Source organism: Cebidichthys violaceus, unplaced genomic scaffold (assembly GCF_023349555.1).
Source record: "Cebidichthys violaceus isolate CVI_PGR_0920_01 unplaced genomic scaffold, fCebVio1.0.p SCAF_4, whole genome shotgun sequence".
Lineage (NCBI taxonomy): Eukaryota > Metazoa > Chordata > Actinopteri > Perciformes > Stichaeidae > Cebidichthys > Cebidichthys violaceus.
Window position 1 is genome coordinate 13,265,162 of NW_027176594.1, and position 26,500 is coordinate 13,291,661.

The 26,500-nt window shown below is 43.2% G+C and overlaps 1 protein-coding gene across 3 annotated transcripts in view; it reads left to right on the forward strand.

Annotated features, from left to right (window-relative positions):
• The first annotated feature begins 9,569 nt into the window (after positions 1-9,569).
• The window catches only part of pax5 (paired box 5), a 38,232-nt gene continuing 21,301 nt past the window's right edge, over positions 9,570-26,500 (forward strand). For 2 of the 3 annotated variants that reach the window (XM_068727185.1, XM_068727186.1), the window contains exons 1-4: positions 9,570-9,746; positions 10,493-10,557; positions 13,535-13,660; positions 20,630-20,808. In XM_068727185.1, the coding sequence (XP_068583286.1) occupies positions 9,661-9,746; positions 10,493-10,557; positions 13,535-13,660; positions 20,630-20,808 (456 nt within the window). In that variant the 5' untranslated portion in view covers positions 9,570-9,660. The remainder of the gene's footprint in view (positions 9,747-10,492; positions 10,558-13,534; positions 13,661-20,629; positions 20,809-26,500) is intronic. The other variant, XM_068727187.1, reaches the window with a different exon arrangement.

Consider the following 26,500-nt stretch of genomic DNA (forward strand, 5'->3'; position numbering starts at 1 on the left):
CGCGCGTGTGTAAAGATCAAAGATCAGCATTAGCTTAAGTTTGTTGCTTTCCCTTCTTTTCTTTTATTACATAACACTAAGTGTATCAGTCGTTTTGTGAGCGTGTGCACTTGCCATATTTTCTTTTTCTTTCTTTTTACCTACAAAGTTGCTTTATTTTGTTGTGTATAGCCTTCTATGTTGACAATACAAGAGTTCATATCTCATACATGCTTTCTTATCGCTCGTTATACTTGGTTATACGTTTGGAGCGTGTTTTGAGCCATAAGCAGCAACACATAGCAGTGATGATTTAAAAAAAAATCTATAGCAGGTAATTGTGATGATAATGAGCTGAATTTCATAATCACGTATTGTGATGGTAATAGTGGCATGCTGAATACTGAGCAGGCGAGGCTGTGGCCTACCTTGGTGATCGACTCATGAGTGGAAGAACCACGTTTTCTACACGAAATAAAACACACACACAAATAATTATCCCGACCACAGTCCACAAAATAAAACGAAAGTGTGGCAGTTTTATTTTGAAGTGCTGTCATTTAAGTCTTTTTTTAATCAAAACGTATATTTTTTCTCTCTCACGGGAATCTCTGTAAAACTGTTTATTATAAGCTATTTATCAGTTAACCGGTCATTAACACGATTCTTTGACTCACACTTCGCAGACAGAATATTAATTATTCCACCTTTCAGGAATAAAAAAAATAATAAATAAATATATATATATATATATATATATATATATATATATATATATATATATATATATATATATATATATATATATATATATATATATAACACTATACGTCCAAAACGACTGGCTGGCACATCTCACAGATCTATTTGACCGTTTGCTCGAGGAAATGTGCTTCATCTGTATTCTCGCGGGGCAACTTTCCAAACAGGTTTTCTGCCAAAAGTAATTTCTAGTTCCCCTCTTTCTCTTTCTTTCTTTTTTTTAAGAGACACAGAGAGGACCGGTGGCGTTTTGTTGCGATTTCTTCTCTTTTGCTTTATTTTTGAGTCGTCAGGCCGTGACGAGGCAGATGAGAGATGAGAGAGAGAGAGAGAGAGATGAGAGAGAGAGAGATGAGAGAGAGAGAGAGAGAGGAGAGAGAGAGAGAGAGAGAGAGAGAGAGAGAGAGAGAGAGAGAGGAATGCAAAGAGACAGAGAGCCTAATAGACTTTATTTTCTGGATGGGGGAGCTCGAATATATTCTGCTTTATCTCAGTTTTTTTTTCCTCCCGGAAACAGTGAATCAATCAGACATTTAAGGAGGTGCTGGGCTTTTTAGTCAGCGCCTATAAAAGGGTAAATAAATAGAAATACAACATGGGCTGCATAATGACCCCGGGTCCCCTGGCTGTCTCTGTCCCTCTCTCATCCTGTTTTTTTTTTGGGATGAAGATGAAGCTATAGCTGCCTCTGGAGACTCAGCTTTAACAGAAACACCTACCCCCCCCCCCCCCCCCCCCTCATTTGGGAGAATCTTTGTATCTAATTTGCAACAAAACCTCAGAAGCGCTGGCCAACCTTGATTGAATTTCCGGGAGCGAGTGGTTAATTTGTTTGGTCAGTGTGAGGAATTGCTGGACCTCTGTCATTAAACTCACACAGCTGTGAGGGAACATCAGCCCTGAATTATTATTTTTTTAATCTAGAAAGGGGAATGTATTCCTCCCAAAAAAATGCAAAGCAATTCATGGCCATTTTCCCTGTTATAATGATAAAAACTTCAAGATAAAATTCAGTCCAGGCCAGCACCATTTCCTACTAGATGTGTAAAAACATGGCACATAGTCTTTAATGCTGCTTATTTAGAGAATTATAGCCTCACTGGCCGATAAACAAATGCCTTTATAGAATGTGTAAGTTTATTGCATTTTGTCCCTATCAGTATATTTATGGGCTCGGGGAAAAAAAATAAATTTCAAAACACATAATCCCCATCACCCACCCTGAGGACGGTGAGAGTCTGAACGTCTAATGCCAACAGTAAATACACAGATAAGTGAATAAATAGTTATCTGGACGCTTTTTGTAGGTCACAAGTCATTCCTCTCCATCTCTTTACAAAGCAAGGCGTATTTCATGCCCCGGCCCAGATAGGACGGGTGAAAGGAACCATTTCATTTACTCTTATCTCAGAGAGAGAAAGAGAGAGAGAGAGAGGAGGGCGGAAGAGAGAGAGAGAGGGGGGAGTCTTCTCTGCAAGATACCTTTGGTGAGGAGGGCGTATGCACAGTCGGCTTCTATAAACGACCCCGCAAAAAAGGAAAAAAAGTGTGCTTTTATTCATGGAAAGGTTCCAGGACGTGATAATAAGGAGAGGAGGAAAGGAATAATGCCTTCACACTTGTACAAAACATTCACAGAGAGTGAGAGAGTGTGTGAGTGTGAGTGTGTTTGCGTTCAGGATTTTTGTCCATGTAGGTCAGCGGGCTTGTTCTTGCTTTGAGGAACGTTTATACATGAGTGTGTGTGTGTGTGTGTGTGTGTGTGTGTGTGTGTGTGTGTGAGAGAGAGTATTTTGCCGTCCAGATTGTAAAGCCCTTCGAGCCACATTTGAGAGCTGTGCTTTTGGGCCATAAATAAGCACTGGCCCAGGAGCTGCTTAGGTTACCTGCTTATATTAAAGGCAAATAAACTCATCATCGTAACATAATCTCACAGATCTCTATTTAATATTGCTTCAAACATCAGATACAAGACATCTTCCTGGATAGATGCTCCAATTTCCCTTCGTCTGACACCGGGTAATCTGTAAACCAGTTCAAAGCATAAGGTCAATTCTCAGTGATGGACCATCTTCGGTCAGAGACAGCTCATTCTTCTGTTTCCCAGAAATATTCACACATCACAAAATCACCTCCTCTCAGAAAGGTCGACACAGTTGATTTACTAAAGGGGTGTTGTTTAGTGTTGCATCAAGTTAGGAGACTTGTGAGAGATAGATAACAAAAATAAAAATCAAATCAAACCCACAGAAGACCTGACTTTGTATGGGTCAAGCTCCAAAAAAACACTGGATCCTACATTTCCCATAAGTGTGGGATAACTGACATCACCGTGAGGGTTATTTTCTCAGGATGAAGCTCCTCCACAGCTTCAAAACACAACTGATTTTACAAGCTGAGCAGTTGTCCTGCATGCTGAATACACAGATTTCGATGCATAAAAGTGTCCCTTTAATGCACCTCTCCCAACACAGCCATGCCATGCAAAAACATAGCCTTTAATTTAGTGGACTGCTCCTTTAATTATACAGCAAAGGCTTTCAGTACAGCTGATGTGATCACATTGTCTTTAAAAGTTTGTTCCATTTCTGGCCGTTTAGACTCTGAGCCCAGCTTTCTCCGACACTGCATGATCATACGACTGCGTTTACATATTGGTGTCTTTTGTGAAAAGCGATTGCTTTTTCAAACCGCGCTGTCCGCAGCAGGCACCTGCATAATGAGGCTTCTTCTATCTCCAGAAAATAAAGCAGTGAGGGGGGAGAGAGGGACCGGCCTGCGTCCCGCCGCTCGGAAGCAGCTCTGTTTGATTTGACAGAGTGAGACTGTAGACTTCACACTTCATGTGTGGATGTGTTTCTGTTGCTGGAGCAGCCTCTGTGTGTGTGTGTGTGTGTGTGTGTGCGTGTGTGTGTGTGTGTGTGTGTGTGTGTGTGTGTGTGTGTGTGTTTCTTTATTATATGCTGATGGAGGGAAGGAGAGGACAGAGGGACAGGTTCAGGGTACAGCTTTGTGTTTAAGGGGGTATCCCTGCTGGGGTAATGTGTTTAAAATCTATTACCCCCACAGCTAGGATTAGTGTGTGTGTGTGTGTGTGTGTGTGTGTGTGTGTGTGTGTGTGTGTGTGTGTGTGTTTCCCCTAAAGACATAATCACTATGGTAATACAAAAGCCAGTGGATTATGTGGCAGAAAAAAAAAATCTGGTTGATTTACACTCTGCCTTTGGTGAGATACATACATGTACAGTAAATAATAAATACACACACTATTAGGGAGCAGGGAGTGAGCGTATGGATCCCATTACTGCTTACTGTATTATATAATTATGTATTATATACATATACATATATATATATATATATATATATACACATATACATATACTTATATATTGACTGACACAGCGGTTAGCTTTGTCTTCTCTCAGTAAGAGGCCCCTGCACGTTCTGATCTGGTTGACTGTGTGGAGCCTTTCAACAGAGAGAGTTACCAGAGGTGTGAATGTGTTGATCTACAGACTGCTGACGCTGCCACTCCTCAGGTGCATGCTGGGACAGGCTCCAGGGCTGGTGCTCAACAATTAGTTGGTTAATCCACCAGTCGATTGGCAACAAATCAAAAGCAAAAATGCCAATAATCTTCTAGTTTCAGCTTCTCCGATGTGATCATTAGTGTTCCACAATAGTAAACTGAGCATCTTTGCATTTTGGACAAAAACAGTCATTTAAAGGGCATCACATTGGGGCATTTTTTCTAGTTATATTCTGACTTATAAACTATATGGATGCAAACTATATCCCATGTTATACTTTGCTATAGGGCTGAGTCATAATCCAATATGATAATTTATCTTTTGATGGAATCGTATTGTGATGAAATCATATATCGAGAAATTGTGATGTGCAACTAAGTCATCTTAACGGATGATAACAAGCCTGTACAAACTCAAATTTCTCAGAAATTCTCATCATTTTGCACTAAAGTAATACAAAAAAAAATACTCGGTACTTTACATCCGCCAAGTATTAAATTCACTCAGGAGTTTACAAAACCGACTATTTATTTATTGAATTACCAGGGAACACAGTGGCATCGTTATAGAGATATGATGTGACCTGTATAGTGATGGCAGATTTTGGCCGTATCGCCCGACACTACTTTGCTCCAAATCACGACCGATTTCTTCTTATTGCTCCTGTCAATCCAAAACTTTTGTCGAGATGAATTAGTAGGTGGCTACAGATTTCCTATGTCCGATAGTTACAGTAGCAGAAGAGCGAAGGATTAAAACAGTTTATAACAATCCCATGAACAGAACTATAATTCAATATATTTTGTATAGGAAATCACAAATTTGTCTCAGAGGGCTTAGAAAGGTTATAAAACCTATAGAAAGGTCCAGCTTGTTCCCCTTAAATTAAATCCTCGGGGGGGGGGTATTAGTGGTATCCTTAAGTAAAGGGGCCAGTTGGTCAATAATGAATCCCCTCATTTACTGAAAATCTAAAATGGGCAAAGCTTGCACTTTGGAACAGTCTAACTGGTACTATGGTGCTGAGCTAGATAAATCAGTGGCTGGGAGAGAAATCACATGGATTTGAGATATTAAATTGACTCCAGTAGCTGTGGGATCCTAGTCCAGAAAGTGTGGCTCTAGCTATTAATATTGTCTTAACCAAACCTTCTAAAGAATGATAACAAAATTAACACACACAGAGTGTCCCTCCATCGGTGAAATAAGACATTTTGTGTATAGAGTTATATTTGACATGCTTACATTTTTGTTGTCGTTTGACTTTTGTCTCTCACCGCGAAGCGAGAGAAAACCCACGAGGGTGACAACAGGAAGCGAGCGAATAGGATCGAATGCGGAGGCTTTTAATCCAGACTGGAATGTGGCACACTGGGTGTGATGTTTGTGTCAACATCACTGATAAATGACCGTCTGTCTCTTTAAGACATGGCTTTGCTTCATCTAGATTGGATGGATTGGAAGAATCGGGATGATCGTGTCGGAAAAAGCAGGAGTTTGGGAAATTGTCTATTGCGTCTTTCCAAAAATAAATGTATTTCAATGAAAGACCAGGCCTCGGACACTAACAATGCAGTAAATGAAGAATTTTCACAGATTTTATCTGTGAGGTCACACTCGTTCGGACCTTCAATTGGTCACTTTGAATAACTTTATCTTTGTCTCATTTCACTGCCTGTAACCTAATTAAATTCATAGGCAGCCGTAGCATTCCTCTCTCCGTCACTCACCCTTCACCTTGTTTTTGACGTGTCTTCTTCTTCTCTCTCTGTCTCTCTCTTCCAGGACACGGCGGGGTGAACCAGCTTGGAGGCGTGTTTGTGAATGGCCGGCCCCTCCCGGATGTGGTCCGGCAGCGAATAGTGGAACTCGCCCACCAAGGGGTCCGGCCCTGCGACATCTCACGCCAGCTGCGAGTCAGCCACGGGTGTGTCAGCAAGATACTGGGCAGGTAACCATTGCCGAGGTGTATAAACGTGGCGGCTTTACCGGTCTGACGCCATCTTTGGGGGAGGGAAATCTTTGAAGCAGGACAGCTACAAGTCTAAATCCGGTTCATTTTTTGGGGGGTTTTATTGTTGGCTTCAGGTTCAGTGTTAGCTTAGCATGTGTAACTGAAGCCCCTGTAAGGTCACACTGACTCATTTCGTGTCCATTCTACCATTTCTTTGACTCCCTCAGCATCCACAAGCTGTCTGCTCCTTGCCTCTTCTTCTCCCTTATTTCTTTCTTTTTGCCCCTTTAACCTTTCTCTTCCCTCTCTGTATCCTGTATTTCTCTTCCGACCCTTCTCAATATTTCTGTGTCTCTCCACTGCCCCCCCCCCCCACCCCTCCTCCCTTTTTTTCCCCTCTCTCTCTCTCTCTCTCTTTCTCTCTTTGCCTTTTCAAAGCTAAAATTCAAGACTAAATCCCTGCTCGTTCCGTCCCCCGGAGAAGAAAGGGGGACAAAAGGGAAAAGATTCATCACTTTTTTGGGAATTAGCATCAAAATGAAAGTGGCACCATATTTCTGAACCCCCCCCCCCCCAAAAAAAAACGAAGTGAGATGGAGAAAGGGAGAAAGACAAGAACACAATCAAAAAGGGGAAAGGCGTGTTAAAGAAGAAGAGGGCAGGGGGGAAAAAGGGGTGAGAGACAGAGAGACCATTTGAGGGGACGGAGGGGAAGGATTAGCTACAGCAACCCTCAGCTATATCAAAAAAAATGTGTTGCTCATTGTTCTCCCTTGCTTCTCTCTCTCTCTCTCTCTCTCTCTCTCTCTCTCTCTCTCTCTCTCTCTCTCTCTCTCCCCCTGTCCTGGCCGTTCAACTCACTGAAGCGTTACCGTGAGGGAGGGGGGGAGAAGGGATCGAGGGATGGAAGGAAGGAGGGAGGGTTGTTTTATCCTCTCCTCTCTGTCTCTCTGGTGCCAGCAGAACAAAAACACCAACTCTACCGCTCCGTGTGTGTGTGTGTGTGTGTGTGTGTGTGTGTGTGTGTGTGTGTGCGTTAGCTCATCATTGTGCGGATATCAATAACCACGCTCGTTTATTCACCAATGATTCCGCTGTGAATAATTTAAATAGTTTTCCATTTGGAAATAGATTTTTTTGTTTGTTTTTCCTTTAGCTGTGTTTATACTCCAGCTGTGAACAGTCAATGTGCGCAACATACACATACACACACACACACACACACACACACACACACAAAGGGAGACAAGGAAGCGCACATTTACAGGAGCACACATCTTCACGGAAGGGATAACTCTACCGTACAGCGATGGAGAGAGAGAGAGAGAGAGAGAGAGCGAGAGAGAGAGAGAGAGAGAGAGAGAGAGAGAGAGAGAGCAGGTTTAAGACTGACTGACAGCTTGCATCCACACACAGCATCCCCCTTTCTCTGCAAGCTCTGTAGCACATTTGCTGTCCTACCCTACCCCCCGCCGCCCCCCCCCCTCCCTGCACCCATGCCCCTTCTGCATGCAAATACATTCATGAAATAGCCATGGTGGACACGAAACGCCTGAATCTGTGTGTGTGTGTGTGTGTGTGTGTGTGTGTGTGTGTGTGTGTGTGTGTGTGTGCCACCCTCTTCTCTGTCACAATGTGAAACTGCCAAAGAAAAAAGCGGCACGAGTCAGACATCATGAATATTTTTGGCGTCACGTTCAGTTTAACTGTTATCCAGCTGTTGGCTCTAATAACCGCGAGGAGGTCGGTTTCACATGTTATAAGTAGAGAAGGGACTGCCACACATTGAATTGTCTGATTTGTAGTTTCACTGACATGACGTCAACATTTTGACATCATGGCAATAGTGTAAAACAATCAGTTTTTAGTCTCTCCGCTCCAATGAAGGCCCTGTGAGGTTACCAATAATTAAAAGCGTTGAATACAACATATGTAATGTTACTAAAGAGCACCTGGAGTTTCCCTTTCTAAGTCTGAGGGTTGAAGATGTCTTTTTGCGAGGACATTAAAAAAAAGTCTTGAAAATAGTCAATGAAACTAAAAGGCCAAATAGAGACAACAGCAGAGACAAATAGAGCCATTTGTTATAGAATAGAGTCCTGAATGTGGCAAGAGTTACAGTGTGTGCTATTGTCAGAATATCTGTTATGTGGCTTTTGTAATATTTGCAATATTTCTTAATCGTTGTCAAATTTAGAAACGGTTGCTTAAAGCAGAAGTCAGGTACATAGTCACGTCGACCCCGCTCTTTTCCAAAACCTTAGTGGTTTTGCTGCCTAAACCTAACTTCCTGTCGAGGTGAAAGTTTATTTTGCACGTAAAGAGCGGATACTGACACGCCGTCTCTGAGACATGCAAATCTGACGCTAGAAGGGCAGGAAGAGCGTCATAGTGTGAAGCTTAACAACACTGACCAAACTGTGTTATTTCACACTCTCATATGAACATTGAAAGAGTCATTGGTCGCTGTAGTTATTTCTCCTGTCCATACTGGCTGTGAAGTGATCCCTTGTGAATGTTAGAGATGGCCGATAGAATCCTCAGCTCCCTGCAAAAACACATCGTGATGTTCGACAGAAGCTAATATGAGGATACAGCATAGTTCAGTCAAGTGGATGTCTTCCAATGTTTTGCTTCTTTGGAATGAAACTCTCTTTATCTTTCCCCACAAATAACTGCGACAAAGGCTGTGACTGTGGAAGATAACCGCTTGACTCGACTGAAACAGACTCATGCTAGCTTCAGTTGAATATAAGAAGCAGGAAGGTCGTTCATGTGCAGAGGAGTCGGGAGGGGAGAGAGCTCAGACTGGTGTCACGAGTGCACCAAATCTGAAGCCGAACTTAGTTCCCAAACAAATGCCCTATTTGCCCCTGTTTGAGTGACTTTTGCTATAACGACAGTACCCAGCGGTTCTACAAACTGTAATTTAGTGACCAAAGATTTAGGAACCACGGACAAAGTAGATAACAATTAGAACGGCATTACTAACCATGTAAACCCTCTCGTAATTTAAGCGGGATTTGATCACTTTTGCGCAATCATCTCCACTGATAAAAAAGGTCAAAATAAGAGGACCAACGTCAATTGATCAAGTCACACTGTCGTGAATGTTTAAACGTCTTAGCCTCATGATTCTTACATGTTGCATTGTTTTTTTTCTTGTTTTTTTAATCCCATTTTGGATCTTTGAGATGACACATTCTTTAAGTTTGAAATCATAGAATCGACCTCCCACGCAGCTTCTATCCAACACTTCCTCTGTAAATTTGACAACCTTCGTGACCAACGCGAGCCTCTTCTGCGCTCTGATTTGGCAGGTACTATGAGACGGGCAGCATCCGGCCCGGGGTCATCGGGGGATCCAAACCAAAGGTTGCTACTCCCAAAGTGGTCGACAAGATCGCCGATTACAAACGCCAAAATCCCACCATGTTTGCCTGGGAGATCCGGGACCGGCTCCTGGCCGAGAGAGTGTGCGACAACGACAGCGTCCCCAGCGTCAGCTCCATCAACAGGTATACGTTCTGTTTGAGTATCAACTTTATAGCAACAGGTACTGAGAGTAGGTAGAGCTCAGAGCAATATAATATGGTGTGTTCTATGTGTGTGTGTGTGTGTGTGTGTGTGTGTGTGTGTGTGTGTGTGTGTGTGGAAAAGAGAATGGCAAAGAGGCCCCAGTCTCCATATGTATGAAGTGGCTGCAGCTCAGTGGTTCAACACGATGGTACAATGACAACCCTTTCCCCTGAGCATAGAGGCAGAGAGAGAGGGAGAGGGAGAAAGAGAGAGGGAGGTATGGTGAAATAAGAGAGAGGAGTAAGCAAAGGAGGCAGACAAAAGGGAGGGAAGGTGTGCGAGAGTAGGGACGGACAGAGAGACACAAAAGGAAAGGAGAGAAAGGGAGAGGGAAGGAGAGGAGAGGACATGAGAGGGGAGGAAAAAGGGGGAGGAAAAGGAAAAAGAAAGGAAAGGAAAGAGGAAGGAAAAAGGCTTGCATGAGCAGCCAAGCAGGAAGTGTGAGGCCCCTCTGCCATGTCAGCCTGCCTCAGCCACTTCACACACACACACACACACACACACACACACACACACACACACACACACACACACACACACACACCATTTAGCTCCCACGATGGTCATGTTCTTTCTGTCACTCAGCAGAATCCTCACACACACACACACACACACAAACGCACACACACACACAAACGACCACTTCACACTCACACATTAATATCTCCTCTCTCTCCTCCTGCAGGATCATTCGGACAAAGGTGCAGCAGCCGCCCGGCCAAACCGGCTCAATGTCGGCTCACAACTTAGGTAGGTCCGCCGCAACAAAAATCCTGTTTCCAACTGTCAAAGCACATTTTAACAGCGGAGCCGTTGTTGAGTGAATCTCTCAGGGGCCCGAGTGCAGCGTGTGGAACAACGAAACGTATTTAAAATTCTGAACCTTAACCTGGAGTGAAACGTCGTGAGCTACGAAGGTCTTTGCTCAAATGTTTCAATCAAGATGAGGAGTGAAGTAAAGGTAACGGGAGGTAGAGTGTGTTTGGTAAACTTGTGGGTTATTAACCTCTTAAAGGGGAGAGTTGACAGCCGCGTCCAGCTTAATGCCTCCAAAAAACAAGTATCGTAAGCACTGAATGTTTGCTAATGGAGATCATGATTGAGCATTTACAGTATGTCCCCAAATTCTCCTTCATACCAAGGCTGGATTATTAATCCGGACAAAGTGTGCAACTGCCCCGAGGCCTCCCTTCAGGGGGCTACAAAGGCCCACATTTATTATGTGGTTTGATATGTGTTCATTGGATTAATTGCACATTTGTTGGGGAATACGCACGGCTAAACCACACAGTGAAGCGAAATGACAGAGGCCTCAAAGCAGGTTCCGAATCATGACTGATCTTGTCTACGGCACATGTCCTTCCTAGATCACAAACGGAAAATTATTTTTGCGGGGTTAATTCGGCCATGTTTTATTTTGCCAATTTAAGGTGGATTGCAAGGATGTGTGAGTAAATAAGCATAAAAACGATGTTTGTACGAGTGAAATTAATATTCTTCATCAAAAGGCCCTTGACACATTAACACGGTTTGACTGTTCATTTGTAGTTTCTAATCATGTTACAGGCTGAAGCAATATATATCGCTTACAGCTATAACTGAAACGTTATTTCCCTTTACTCACACAGTACAAATAAATATGAGAGCGTCCCTCCTTCTCCCTCCTTCTCCCTCCCTACCTCCCTACCTCCCTACCTCCCTCACTTCGCCCTGCAGTGGATTGTGTTTCGGTGTCTCTCATATCTTCATAATCGCACATTGTCTATTAATCTAAATTAATTTCACACACACTGCTCCCTGACTCCTGCCTTTTGCACACATTTAGCACACACACACACACACACACACACACACACACACACACACACACACACACACACACACACACACACACATACACCTAGATGCACCCAGACACACACACACACGCTTACAGATTACACAGATAAATGGGTCCCACTCCCAGGCGGAAAATTGAACATTTGGATTTGCGGAATAAAAGCGTTACGTCTGATAAAAAAAAAGAGTGAAAGAAAGAGAAAGGAAAATCAGATAATTGAAGTGCTAAATCAAGTGATGGGAAAAGGAGGGATATGCATTCATTATACTCTCCTTGTCGTTAGCGAAGGAGTAACGGCTGGAAGGGACCTTGATCCTCTGGTTTATCGTTTCTTTTTTTTACATTCCCTTTTCGGTCTTGTCTTTCTGTGTTTGGGGGGTCTGCTGGGAGAGAGGATTAGGATGTCTGTCTCCACACCTTTCTGTCCCTCCTGGGATACCGTACTGTCACTCAACCCCATGTCCGCTTACAGGGGCACAGATAAGGGACCAAGGAATGAGTGACTGTATGTTTCGGTGTGTGCATGTTTGTGTCTGTCTGCAGAATGTGTGTGTGTGTGTGTGTGTCAATGAAGCGGTGAAAAGTATGTCACTTTGTCGCCCAGCGAGGAACTTGTCTCCCTCAGGGGAGAAGATTAGAGGGAAAGACAACGAGGGGCAAAACACAGACTCCTGTCCTTAGTGTTTTTTCTTTTTCTTTTTCTCAAGCCTCAATTTGGTCTTTATGGCTGAGTAAAAGTTTTAGAGGATAAACGTGCATTTTCGTTGAGTTTAGGGAGAGAAATATAGGATTTCCGGCAGCTTTTTGTGTCTGTGAATGTATCATAATTAACGTAATCAAGACATGGGAAAGTTGCACTTTGAGTAAGAAGAACAATAAATGTTTTGGATAATTTCAGTGAACAACAGCTACAAGGTTCAGGGTCATGTAGTATGATTTTATTCATCTGTTTAACATCATATGATGGAACTACTCTTTCTTTAAGATGTTTTTAAATAGCACAGATGAAGAAGTGCTATTGGGCTGATGGTGACCTTTATTATATATGAGCCCTAAATAAGGTGCGTTACAGTAGCAGCACCAGCCACATGTGATTGCTTGTACGGCAGGTCTCGGCTTCTGTATGTTTGGTAACGCTGGGAACTAGATATTTAGAGTTTTCTAAATGTCCTCAAAACACACAATGTTCACTATTATTGGGGGAATGAAGCAGTCACACAAATTTTACAACCACAGAGACATAAATGTAAGTTCTTGCCAAAATATTTAACTATATGTTGTTTTACAGTAAAGCTTGTGCCAATGGGAAGTCACAGCATCTTAGTCAAGTTTGATTGACTTGCACTGGTGGGAACTCTGGCTGTTTGTAGCTGGCGGGGGCTGTATCGAAGCACCCACACCAACAAGCCTTATGTCATTGTTTTCAGCTTGCTTAGATGAATCACTTCAAAAAAGCACTGCGGGCCCTGGCAGTCTCCATTTATCTGCCTGTATATCATGGAGCTTTTCGGTCATATAGCAACATTCATTGTGATTATTACTATTTCAATGTCTTTGGAGGATTTATGTTATTTGTAACATGGCTATTTTTTTTGTTCATTGCATCCATGCTCCATTTACACTGGCATGTTAATAGAAATATACTTACTTATACTGGATTCAGATTCCATAGCTTCTTGCCTTTCAACAGAGACCAGATATACATATGCATATACGCTTTATGGTCGAAATGATACATTTTGGTACCTGATATTATGTGTAGGCGTTTTTCCGAGGGACAGAGCTTAGGAGGTTAAAATGTGATATAACATAAAACGATATGTGATTATTCTTCCACCTTACTTTTTCCCCAATGCATAATTGTATGGTCATGTGGTCTGTCTGCAGTGACGTCCGTGGCGGCCACACAAGTGTCGGCAGTGACCAACGACTCAGCCGGCTCCTCGTACTCCATCAGTGGCATTCTGGGTATCAGCTCAGCCGCTGACGTGGGCAAGAGGAAGAGGGATGAAGGTGAGCAAAAAGAATATGTGTGTAGTTGTTTACCTTGCCTGCCTGCGTCATTGTATTTATTTTTATTTTTGAATGGTAATGGAATTTTTCAAGTACACAATATACATAAACGATACGTACAGCCTCAGAACCCCCTCCGTTCCCTCCCAACACGGAGAGCCCAGATGGAAAGAACTCGGATTAATGACAGATGTGTGTGAGTGTGTGTGCAGGTGCAGTATGGGAGTTTTAAACCAAACATCTTCATTCGGAAACCCCCTATTTGTTTATTAGAGGTGCTTCACCGGGGAGCTACCTGAGAAGTCAGTTTATGCATGCACTATCGATCATATACACTGTCACACCGGATCAATGCTGGATGCATGTTAATGGAGGCGTGTGCACATGAGGGGGGTTAGGGCTGTAGGCATATTTGTGTGTGCGCATACGTGTGTGCATGCTCGTTGGTGTGTATGTGGCAGTGTCAGTGGCATTAAAAAGCCATCAAACAGACAGTCTCCTACGGTAAATGAGACAGGACCAGATGTCGGAGCGAAGGGGGGGGTGACAGAACGCCACTGGGGGCTATTTCTCGCTCTCTGTCTCTAACACACACAAAGATACAGTATGGGGTCCTTTTCCCACTGCTGATGAATTTCCCAAACATTCCAGCAGGTTCCAGGATGAATCCCAGGTGCACCTTGAGCGTTCGACATGCTCGGATACGGCCCACTTACCTATCAGCAGAGCACAAAGACTTTAGGCCTGCACACACACACACCTACACACACCCACCCACACACACACACACACACACACACACACACATACAAACACACACATGGTAGCTAACAGTTGTACACACGTTGGATCTAAATTTATTTTGTTTTGTGTTCCTCAATAATTGTGAGTTTGCGTTGTACATAAAAATAAAAAGTATAAACGCCACAAGTTGGATAAAAGTAAAAAGTTTTTACTGAGTATTTGTTGCTGATCCACCAAAAATTCCAACAATCTGATCAGATCCGTATGGACCCATAAGGTCACAGTAACTTTCCTCAAATTGATTCATGAAATAAACTTAAATGCCATTTTTCCTTTTCCACCATTCCTCTGGCACACTTTTGATCACGTCGTCTTGTTGCACTCTCTGCGCCCCTGCAATGGTTTCATGTCACCTGATTGGTGAATTCATCAGCTGTTTCTATTAATGCACCCAGGTGCTAATATTCGCGTATTGGATGGAAACACGCAGTGTAGTTCTTTTGCAGATTTTCTGGATATTTAATTTGAATTTGCATGAAATTTGGATGGAAACTTCGCTAGTGGCACCACAGCACTTCACAGTATGTCATGTTTAATACTGACCTACAGTTGTCCTTTCCTCTGACCTTTCATAGGATGAAAAGCACACGGTGTTACATTAGTAATGGCTCAATTTAGGATTTCTGTCTCTACTTTTCTTTTGAAGCCAAATTTCATTGACGAGAATAATACGAGTCACGTATAATTAAACAAATGTATCCCACTCTATTATGTGTGCTCTGATGTCCGCGGCACAGACACTGTGGTTGAATCTGCAGCTGAAGCCGAAGCTCTGTTATCTAATTAGCGGCATTATTGTTCCACTTTGTTCTCTGTGTGCATGACGTGCTGCACTGTGTGCTACATGTGTGGTCTGTCTCTGTTTTTTACGACTGGACCTCGCATTTCACAACTCCTATCGGAAAATACTGTATCAACCCCCTTTCACTGAAGCATCCACAGAGCATTGTGTCGCTCTGCGTCACGTTTCAGCCCCTGTGTTTTTTTTCTTCTTAATCTGCAGTGTTTTCCATGGCAGAGGTCTGCACGGTCGGCTCTGTGGTCTAATTAACAGCATTGCTAATCACAGCTTCCATTAGAGCAGCCCCCGCTGGATAATGACACACGCGCGCAGCACGGGGCGACAGGGGGGAACAGCATGCGCTGACATGGACAGACAAACACATACACAAATACACAGTGATGCAAGCTTCTCACACCCACTCACGCCCAAATGCTTGTCGGTACGAGCTTTTGTACACAGGAGGAAAGAGAGGTACACAAGTCACGCACAAGGCCAACCATCACACAGCCTTCTCACGCTGATGTTATTATATCTATTTCTCAGGCCATGTGAATATGATACATATGCAGCAATGAGACAGTTACAGTGTCTTTGATGAGCATCAGACAAGGTTCAGACCTCGACTTAACGTGTTTCCCAAAAACAAAATCTGGAACAAAAAAGTAGAAGAATGCAGAAGAATCACTTTGGGGAATTGCCTTTTTGTCGGTCCATTGTTTGAAAATAAAAATGTTGACGTGTCATAACAGCAGGAAAGGCACAGTTGCCATTCATTTTAAATGGACTTGCATTTATATCCGACCACTCACCGCGCTTTACACTACACACACATTCATACACTGATGGCAGAGGCTGCCATACAAGGTGCCAAACTCTAATGCTCATTCACACACACACTCACACTCCAATGGCACCGGAGGAGCTGGGGATCAAACCGCCAATCTTCCGATAAGCGGACGACCCACTCTTCCTCAGAGCCGCATTAATGATATTATTAATGATGGCCGAATACCATTGAGCTGTTCCTGTTGCGTGACCCTGATACAGTGCACAATGGTTCACTGGCATGGCTTCATTGGACACTTGAATGGAACTGAGCTATTGTTATAGTGTTATTTGTGCCACCTGTGCTCTACCTGTGCTTCCTGCTGTGATAAGTCAAAATGTCTCTTTAGAGGTGGCCCACCCAACAGAAATGAAGGGCAGGAGAAGTGCACCTGTTTCCTTTTATGAACTCAAAATGGAGTAAAAACTAATCCATTCAGGTGAATAGAATTCATATTGATAATATATATATATATATATATATATATATATATATATATATATATATATATATATATATATATATAATTGTTTAACGAAACGTTGGATTCAAGCCATATAGTGCCCTCGAGTATAAAATCATAATCATATCACATGACATGGCATCATGTATACAGTATATATATAGTATAAGAACATGCATGCAGGAAAGCTTTTATTTCTGCTGTAACATGCAAGCATAGAAATGGCAGCTGCGCAAGTGATGGGAACACAGGAAGGCGGGATCATTGCAAGTGTGTGTGTGTGTGTGTGTGTGTGTTGGCAGGAGGAGTGTGTGGGGGTAAAGCCCTGCGGTGACCTGTGCCCCCAGCCAAAGAGAGGGGAAGTGGGGGGTGACTGAGGGCGAAATGTAGATGAATGGGAGTGAATGGAAGAACTTGACTTGTGGGGCCAAAAGGGGACTATTGTATCTTAACCTATTCTCTTAGGCTGTGTGCGTGTGTGTGTGTGTGCGCGCGCATGCATGTGCATCCAACATGGATACAAGGTTCAGTACAGGTGGCCTGTTAAGACAGGGCATGTTTCTTTCCTTGAGTGAAAAGTATACTCATGTATGCACACAAAAAAAACTCCCTTTTACACGAGGAAGAAATATTTTTACCCAGAATGCCAAGATGACCTCTCACCCCCTTGTGCATCCACTGTGACATGCAGCAGCTTACCAGATAAAAGACGCTGGGGGTTAAGCAAAGGATGGAGGATGGAGGAGAGGAGGGAGGGGAGCTCCGCCCTTCACCCTGAGTTCAGTGCCCCCCCCCCCCAAACTTTGATCTCTGGAGTTTAGATGGGGCACACACACACACACACACACACACACACAAGCACGCACAGGCATGCACAGGCTGGTGCTGTGAGGTCAGACTTACGACCCTTGTCCTATCAGTATGATAATCTATGTCAAGTGCAAAAAGATGCACACTGGTGGTGTCCTACCCCCTGCAGACAGACACACACAATCACACACACACTCAAACACACGCACACACAGAACATGCACTGAAACACACAAACAGGTGACAACCCATCTAACTCTCTGAGGTGTTTGGATTTAATAATTCAACTGTTCCTGGGTTGTCAGAAAAAAATGGCAAAGGCAGGCAAAGGGAGAGAGAGTGAATCGAGAGGGAGAGGGAGAGGGACAGACAGAGAGAGAGAGAGAGAGAGAGAGAGAGAAAGAGAGAGAGAGCAAAAGAGGGAGACAGAGAAGGCGGAAGAGAGAGGAAAAAGGCAGAGAAGAGAGAACAATAAGGGCTCATTGTTTGTTTTGTTCTGCTCTGAAAAAGAGGGAAGAGAAGCGCTTCCCTTCTGAGACTGACTCACAGAGATAGAGGCAGCTGTGAGTGTGAGTGTGTGTGTGTGTGTGTGTGTGTGTGTGTGTGTGTGTGTATGTGTGTATGTGTGTGTGTGTGTGTGTGCGTGTATCCGACAGTGAATAGGATTTAACCCGTCACGGCAATGAGTTTCTTTACCCATCCATGGACACAATGAGACCAGCCGGATATCAAGCTACCCACCCACCCACACACCCACACACCCACATCCACACATCCACACACACACACACACACACACACACACACACACACACACACACACACACACACACACACACACACAGACACACACACATTCATACAGACGAATGGACAATATTGATTATCATATAAGTAAAAGCTTTGTTCTTACTGCTAGATTACAGTTGCTTCTGTCGTCTGCTTCGTTCCCTGTATGTCCTTTGCGGGTGCTCCATCGAGACAGACTCGGGTCAGTCTTACAGTGTGTACTCAGGTGTGTGTGTGTGTGTGTGTGTGTGTGTGTGTGTGCTTGTATTTGTGTGCGACGGCAAGAAAGCAGAAAGCAATAAGCCGGCTGAAATGGTGCCATCAGAGCTACATGATTGATCAATTGAATTCCATCATAGAGACTGGCCGGTGGGATTAAATGGGTCGCCGTGGGTTACCAGGCTAAAGCATCATACTGGCTTTATCTCCCCCCTGATTGGTCTGTCACCAAGAGACCTGGACCATACACTCACACTGCTCCCAGCATCTGCGTGTGTGTGAGAGAGACTATATGGTCGCGAAAGAGAGATTATGATCAAGCAGTGTGTTTGTGAGAGAGTGGGTGAAAGAGGTTTTGTGTACTGAAAAGGTACGGCGAGGTTTTGTGAGTTATGGAGCACTGTGTGAGTGTGAGGTTTGTTTTTGTTACCAGCTAGATACGGTCTCATGAGTTGAGGTTTGCTCGACGTCTTTGGAGTGAACTGAAAAACACCCTTTGTGCCAATGACATCAACTCTCAGAGGTTACCACTCGAAATACAGTTTGCAACCAGTAATCAGTAGTATTTTACAGCTGAGGAATTGTAGATTAGCATGTGGTTAAATCTGCTAATCTAGCATTTAAAGGATGATTCTCCATTATTACAACTTGGGTCTTATTATCATAGTTTTGGCCATCATTCCACTTGGTTTTATTAATGTTGCACACAACAAGTTATTTGTAAGAAGTGGGTACGTTGGGTAAAGACATGTGAGCAGTCAGATGATAATACAGGTTAGTTTGCCAACTACAGAAAACTAAGGCAAATTATTAATTTAGCACAGAAACTGCCTGTTGGCCCCTTTCTTTCTCAACCTTGACCCAATGTACTTGTCATAGTTGAGCGCACACATACATCTCCTGTGCAATGGAGCGATTATTACTGACACGTCAGGTGTGCTCTTTAAGTTTTACCTCCAAATGAATGATTTAGACAATCTGTTTTAACGGTTGTTGTTAGCTTGTTTACATCCTGTCCAACCTTCGAACCGCTCAACCTCATTGCTGAACAAGAATGTTAAATATTAGACAATGTTGCAAAACGCTATGGAAAGAATGTGGTTACGGCAAATAAACTGTGGTAAGAATTCAACTAACTACACTTTATTGAATTAAATTAAATGTATTGAACTGTCCGTCCTGTCCAATGCTAAATTGGTGGACTACTCCTTTAAGATTAAGGAAAGATAGTAAAACCCAACTTGTTTAAAAAATGATAATACCAGTCCTAATAGCAGTACCTGTACAGTTAGAGAAGTTTTGATAATGCTTGGTACTGGGTTATTTAGGTCGATACCTTAAAGTTATTGAGTACCGATACCCAGCCCTGTCTTAATGTCCAATGTGGTAATATGCCTTAAAGCCTTAGTTTTAGTTTGTTTATCTTTTTCTTTCTGTCTTTCTACATCACTCTTTGTTTTTTCCTTCGGATCACAGTCTGGCACAAATGGATCTGTATTCTCTGTCCAAATGGAAAAAAAGAATTATATATTTGAAGCCCCTTCCCCCTCTCCACCTGTCTGTCATATCACTCCCTCTGCCACCGGACACACACTCTCTCTTACACACACACACACGCCAAACACACAGTGACCCCCAGGACTAAAATAGGCTCTCAGGAGCGGTTTGGAGTGATGAATTGGCTCTATAGTGGGGGATTTTCACCCTCATCCCCTTTTTCTCTTTATCTTTTTTCTCTGGTTCTCTCTTTTCTAATCATTTGTGGGCCGCGACTCTTCAGAGTTCTTATAATTGTCTCGTTCAGTCCCTCAACCTCGCAATAACTGCAGGATACGAGAGCTCACAGTCTAATACTGATACCGCAGCAATATATATTTGTGTCTGTGTGTGTGTGTGTGTGTGTATGGGCGATACAACACGAGGGACGGACAGGTGTGTATATATGAGAGGTGAGGGTGTACTTTTGAGAGATCAAGAATGAGAGACGGCGTATGCTTGGTAATGGATTGCATTTGTATGGCATTTTTTCTGAGTCTCCACAATCTACTAAGTCCTAAATCAGCTCACTAGGGTTCATTTGAGTCTATGCTTTGCTCAAACTTCAGCCTCCACATCTGCCTCAGCGATTTGTTTTATCAACCCATCGCCGTTTGCATCGCCTGTGCCTGGTTTTCTCCCTCCGTTATGCACGCCAGACACCCAAAACCTTCTTTAAACCTCTTCTCTATCTCCCCATACAACTCCTCTAACCTCACTCCTCTCTCTCGGTTGCAGGTTTGCAGGAGTCACCGCTGGCCAACGGGCACGGCCATGGTGGGCGGGACTTCCTCAGGAAGCAGATGAGAGGGGAGCTGTTCTCACCGCAGCAGATCGAGGTATTGGACCGCCTGTTTGACAGACCCTGTCCAATCCAGTCCGGCTCTGACCTCTATGTGAGCCCTGACTTTGGCAAGGTAAGGGCGTGGCACCATGCAGGCTCTGGGCTGAGGCTGAGTTTGGGAGCAGGTTGAGGGGTCATCAGGACGGGGAAAAGCATGACTAATACAGGAGGAAACCTCACATTAAAAAAACACACACGTGGGTCCATCTTTCGGGTGATGCATTTCTTTTTCCTTGCGATGATTGCCACATCACCACCAAGGATGAGTTATTGCTGTGAACTCATCCCGTTTTAAAAACCGTTGATTTCACATACTTGCATAGCTAACTTTGCTAATAGTTTTCATTGTGATATTATTGCTATGTATTTGTTGTTTGCTTGAGAGGGATGTAATTCCAGTTTTTGATGGCTATTAGCTCAGGTCATTTTTGGACAAAGGTTTGCCAAATTAATCTGATCTAATTTAATCTACCTGTAAATTTGCTACAAATATGTTGTTAATATCTATTTTTATAGAAACTCTTATTTCTCTCTTATTAAAAGCAACTTCATTAAGACTAACTTACATACACTAACAGATACACAACAAATCTTGGTGATCCTAAATGCTTGTCTCTGCTTTTAGCTAACAGCCTGTCCTGCCTGCTATGCCTCGCCATGCCCTGTCAAACTTGAAGAAATCAGCCAGATTGCATAATACTCTTAATTATACCTCCGACACAATGCAGAGTCATCGCATTGATTCTAATAGATTTTTTTTCTTATTCTTTTCTGTTTTTTTTCTCGGAGCGCTCTGAAAATGTCAGCATCAAGTTGTGTTTCGCCGTCAGTCTGACAGACCGGCTTGAGCTCCCTGTGGTCTGATCAGCATTGTGATGGCTGCAGCAGAGACCCAGTCAAGCCTATTGATGTTCCTATAATCCAGATACACTGCAGGGGTTAATGAGCATATTGACCTGGCTCTTGCTGTGACCTCACTTCCTGCTGCTCAGGGACGAGAGACGAAGGAGCTCTGGGAATGTGCTGCGTGTGTGTTTGTGTGCGTGTGTGTGTGTGCGCCTTGTTTGCACGTGAGGGGAGGTGGAAGATTTTTGTCTTAATGTTGCATCTAAATTGACCTCCCGCCCTTTCTCAGCAGTTTAGTTCATGTAAACCTGAGCGGAATAGACAGGTGTAAGTAGCACGCAGAATAACAAAATGACAACAAGCTAGCATTTGTATTCTCTCTACCTTTTTCTCTCTTGCCTCTAATCTGCAGCCCTGCGGTCAACATTAAGGAAATATTCTTTAAAGATATCCCTACTTCAGGTTTATTTATTCAGCCAACGTCAAGGGCAAGAGGACAAACACACACAAGAGGGGTGGTAGTATATGGAGCCACATGAAGGCTACAGCCTTAGACCTCTGGGGCAGAGTTTGGCTTTTTAGCCCATTCACTTCCCTCCGACCGACATGGGGCGTGGAGTGGCACAGGGCGAGAGGTCGACAGGGATTGGCTCTAGTAGCTCTATAGACTGCAACTCAAGACTATAATACCCATGATTCATAGGTCAGTGTCCCCTATGAGCTCCGGTCAAGCCACTGGGGTCGGGCACAGGGGCTTTAAACTGCGGGTCTCCCCCGGGGGTCAAACTGGCTTTAGGGACGCTGCATTGTGATTACAAAGAGGCGCACACACACACACACACACACACACACACACACAAATTGCCATTGCTATCTGTCCATCTACCTCCGCTTCCTTCTCTCATCCTGTCTAGTCGACCACCCCTTAACCCCCCCGCCCCCAACCCCCTTTTTTTCCCAGCTTGCATTTCCCAGAGGGAATGATTGACAGTCATACCCTTAACACTGACACCCTGACAGCTACAGCTCAGCTGCTGTGATCTGTGTGAGGTGTGTGTGTCTGTGTGTGTGTGAGGTGGTGCTGTCGGGGTTATGGTCAACGAAGGTCACGTTGTGTTGTGACTGACATTCCTGAAAGATGCCTGGTTTATACTCAGGCCCTGCTGTCGATGGTGTCTTTGACGTGAGGTTGTGAGTGTGTGTGTGTGTGTGTGTGTGTGTGTGTGTGTGTGTGTGTGTGTGTGTGTGTGTGTGTGTGTGTGTGTGTGAAAAAGAAAAGGACGGAGCGCAAGCAAGAGAGAAACAGAAGTGCTAGTGGCTCTATTTCAGGTGCCGATAGTATATTATAGTGGTATACTAATATACTGTAATTTCAGCGGTCATTTCAACCTCCTCATTATCTTCTTGCACTGAAACACGAGCCTCATTTATTATTTCTTCTTCCCTACTCGTCATCCCACTTGAAGAGATAAAAAAAGTAAAATTGCTCACGTTCCTTACAAGCAAATCTTATTTTATCCGTCACCATTCTTTGCTACTGTTAGTCCCAGACCTTTTCTTTAGCTTTCCTCCCTAACAAGCCAAACCTTTTATCTCATCTCCCTCTCCGGCTCTTGTTCCCCCTCTCTCCCTAGTAGTCTATTAAGCCCCACTATTAATTTGTGTCTGTGCTCGTGCTTGTACGTGTGTCTGCATGTGTGCCTGTCAGGGAGAGTTCATTTGAATTTCCAATCAATCACTTCCTATTACCCAGGTGATAAATCAGCAATGGCTGACGGAGCCCCCCACCCACCAATGCTGCCCTGGGTCCAAATGCCCAGCCCAGCACCAACCAGTCTGCCTGCACTGGGATAGAGAAAGAAAAAGAGAAAGTCTTTGTCGGTCTAAGATTAAAAAGAAGCAGAGCTGTCAAAGGTGATCTCTTCTGAAGGATGGAGATGGTTTAACTGGTCAAAAGAGGCTGACAGACTGACATGCATGCTAGTACGGTTTATAAGTGCCCTACGTCTGATCTATTCGTAAGTGTAAATCTTTCAAAGCAGGTCACAGATGTATAGTTTTATTTATATTTTGAAAGTTCAGTCAATTCCTAAAACATCAAGGCACTGCAGTTTTTAACAAACTTTATTTATACAGGAGGAAAATGTATATTTGTTGGGGACTATATTGAGTAGTGGATGAATACACATTTTGTACTCTAGTGAGTATTACCGATAGCAGGACAATGCATGTAGGATTGACTCAAAATATACTACATGTTCATTGCATCATGTCATCATTTGATTTGCGCATCAGCCGATGTTTTTGTCATAGGTTCTTCCACAGAGAATGCGAACAATAAGCTGGGAAAAAGCGATGCCTTTTTTTCGGAGCAAGGCCAATTTTTCTGATCAACCAATCACGTTGTGCTGAACGGACAAACAACACAGAAGCTCTGTGGTCCGAACCAAGACAGTAAACTTTATTACTCCTTTCAACCTCGACGAAAGCAGTGCAGACCACATCCAACCTTTCCGTTCTTACCTTTCACAATAAAAGCCGTAGAAACAATCACTGCGTAACTGTTAACCAGAAGCAAATTCACACAGATAATTTTGCTAAATGGAAACTCTATAAAAGAGCTTACATTAGCTTAGGCTACACAACAGTGTACCTCAGACAGACTGCCAGACGCTACTCTGGGTAAGTAGGATCCTGATCCTGTTTTTTTCAATAAAAGGCTAAAAGGACCAACTCCTTTTAGCCTTTTATTGAAAAAAGTGTTGCAACTGTTGCAAATTCACACCGCTACCGGTATGAATAGTTTTGATGCGTAATATTGGCAGGCGAGTACTTCCCATTTTCGTGTCGCTATTTGAACACACAATCAGACTTTGGCCTCACAGACAACACTTGTTAGTAGAATCAATTAATTGTTTTATTATGAGATTTGTTGACAACAAGAAAAATATTGAATATCACCAGCCTTATCCTTATCCTTTGTGTCAATGAAATGTATTCACTAGTACTATGGCAAAACTCAATAGGCCCTAACCACCAAGACAATATTATTTAAGTTCAAAATTTAAATCAATAAATTATACACAAACTAGAAATGTTAGCCCTATTAGTCATTCAAAACGTATGAACTTCTACAGCCTCTCCCCAGAGTTGAGGTCCATCTGGCTCGTTGGGAAATGAATACCCTCCCCACTGCTGCCATGCTCAGTTTGAGCGCAGATGAATTCCTTCCCCACAATCCCTGTCTCAGTTTGTGGGCCTCTGAGGGAATTGTATTTGTTTATAGCCAAGCCCTTTTCCATCAGGAGTACACAAGACAATGTGGAGGGGGAGAGAGAGAGAGAGAGAGAGAGAGAGAGAGAGAGAGAGAGGGAGAGAGAGAGAGAGAGAGAGAGAGAGAGAGAGAGAGAGAGAATGGAGAAATCGGGAGCTATTTGGGGAATGGAGAAAAAGGGAAATACTATTATGCAAATGTACAAGCCAACAGGACCAGTCTCTCTGAGTGTGTGTGTGTGTGTGTGTGTGTGTGTGTGTGTGTGTGTGTGTGTGTGTGTGTGTGTGTGTGTGTGTGTGTGTGTCAGAGGGTCGATTAGGGCTCATCTGTTATTGATGTGAAATTTGGACCAAACCATTACCTTCCCAGATCTGAGTCAGTGGACCAACCTCCTATGTGTGAGTGACGGGGGTGAGAGAGAGAAAACTACAGCCGTACACTGTAATGTTCAGATATGTAGTCATTTTCCATTGTTGGGATGTAACTTGTTAGCTCAGCACCTTTTTGTTGTTAATGGAGAATATAAGGAAGCAGACAGCAAGAACAAGCCAATGGGAGAGTTGTGTTTATGTATTGCAAATCTTGGAACAAAATATTGGCTAGAATACGTGCTTCAAAGCAGTCCACTTTCTTTTCTTAACAATCCCTGTTCAGGCTACAGAGGCTAAAATGCAAATCTTCTATATATTAAATATGGCAGATATGATACACTCCTGGCCTCTATGCACAACTGATAACCAAACATCATTCCTGGCGTTTAGACAGAAAACTGTACTGCGTTAATTAATAAAAACACAAGGGGTGTAATGGCTTATCAAACGGCAAAACACTGCACAGCGGTTTATAATACTATTGGGAGGGAGTTTACAACTCCAGAATTTTTTGTTCATGAGAGAACAAATACGCTGCTCGAGTTATAAAGTAGTACCACAGGATTTGTGCGGTTGCTTGCAACTTTGCAGTATGATGTTGCATTATGTTGCAGAAAATCCAGTTCAGTCCTTCAAACTGGATGAGCTCTCTGCACACTGTGTCAATGCAGAGCTAATGTTGGTCTGTTTCCCAAAAGAAACCTGTTTTCTTTTTTTCTTTACACATTTTTTTCTATCCTCCATGAATTTATTAAACAGCTCCCATCTTTCGCCATGTCTTACATGCAGTGTTAATCTTGTCAGCTATTTTTTATTTATTATCATCTATTTATTTATTTATCATGAACATTTTTGACACTTTAGTCATCAGATTATATTGAACATTTTAGTAGATCTATTATAGCCAAAATATCACCTTGTTTCTTTTTCCCATGCCCTGTTGTTGTGTTTCGATTCAACTGGTAAAAAAATTTTCAGCAAACTTGAAATTTGCAAAAAAGAAATGTGAATCAGAGGTTGGAGGTAAAGGCTACGCTTTACAAATGGCTGTAATCCATCATTAAACAGAGTAGAGGTTGCAAACAGGGAAACAAAACAAGTAACACTACTTGCATCCATTCCTCTTTGTCGTCTCTTTCCCACCTATACCTCCTCTGACCCTTCTCTCTGCCTGTGACTTCCTGCCCCGGGTCCAGCTCCCTCTGCTACCTTTCCATGTAACCCTCCATCCTGTCCTGTACGTACAACTCCCCCCCTCCACCACTCCCTGCCCC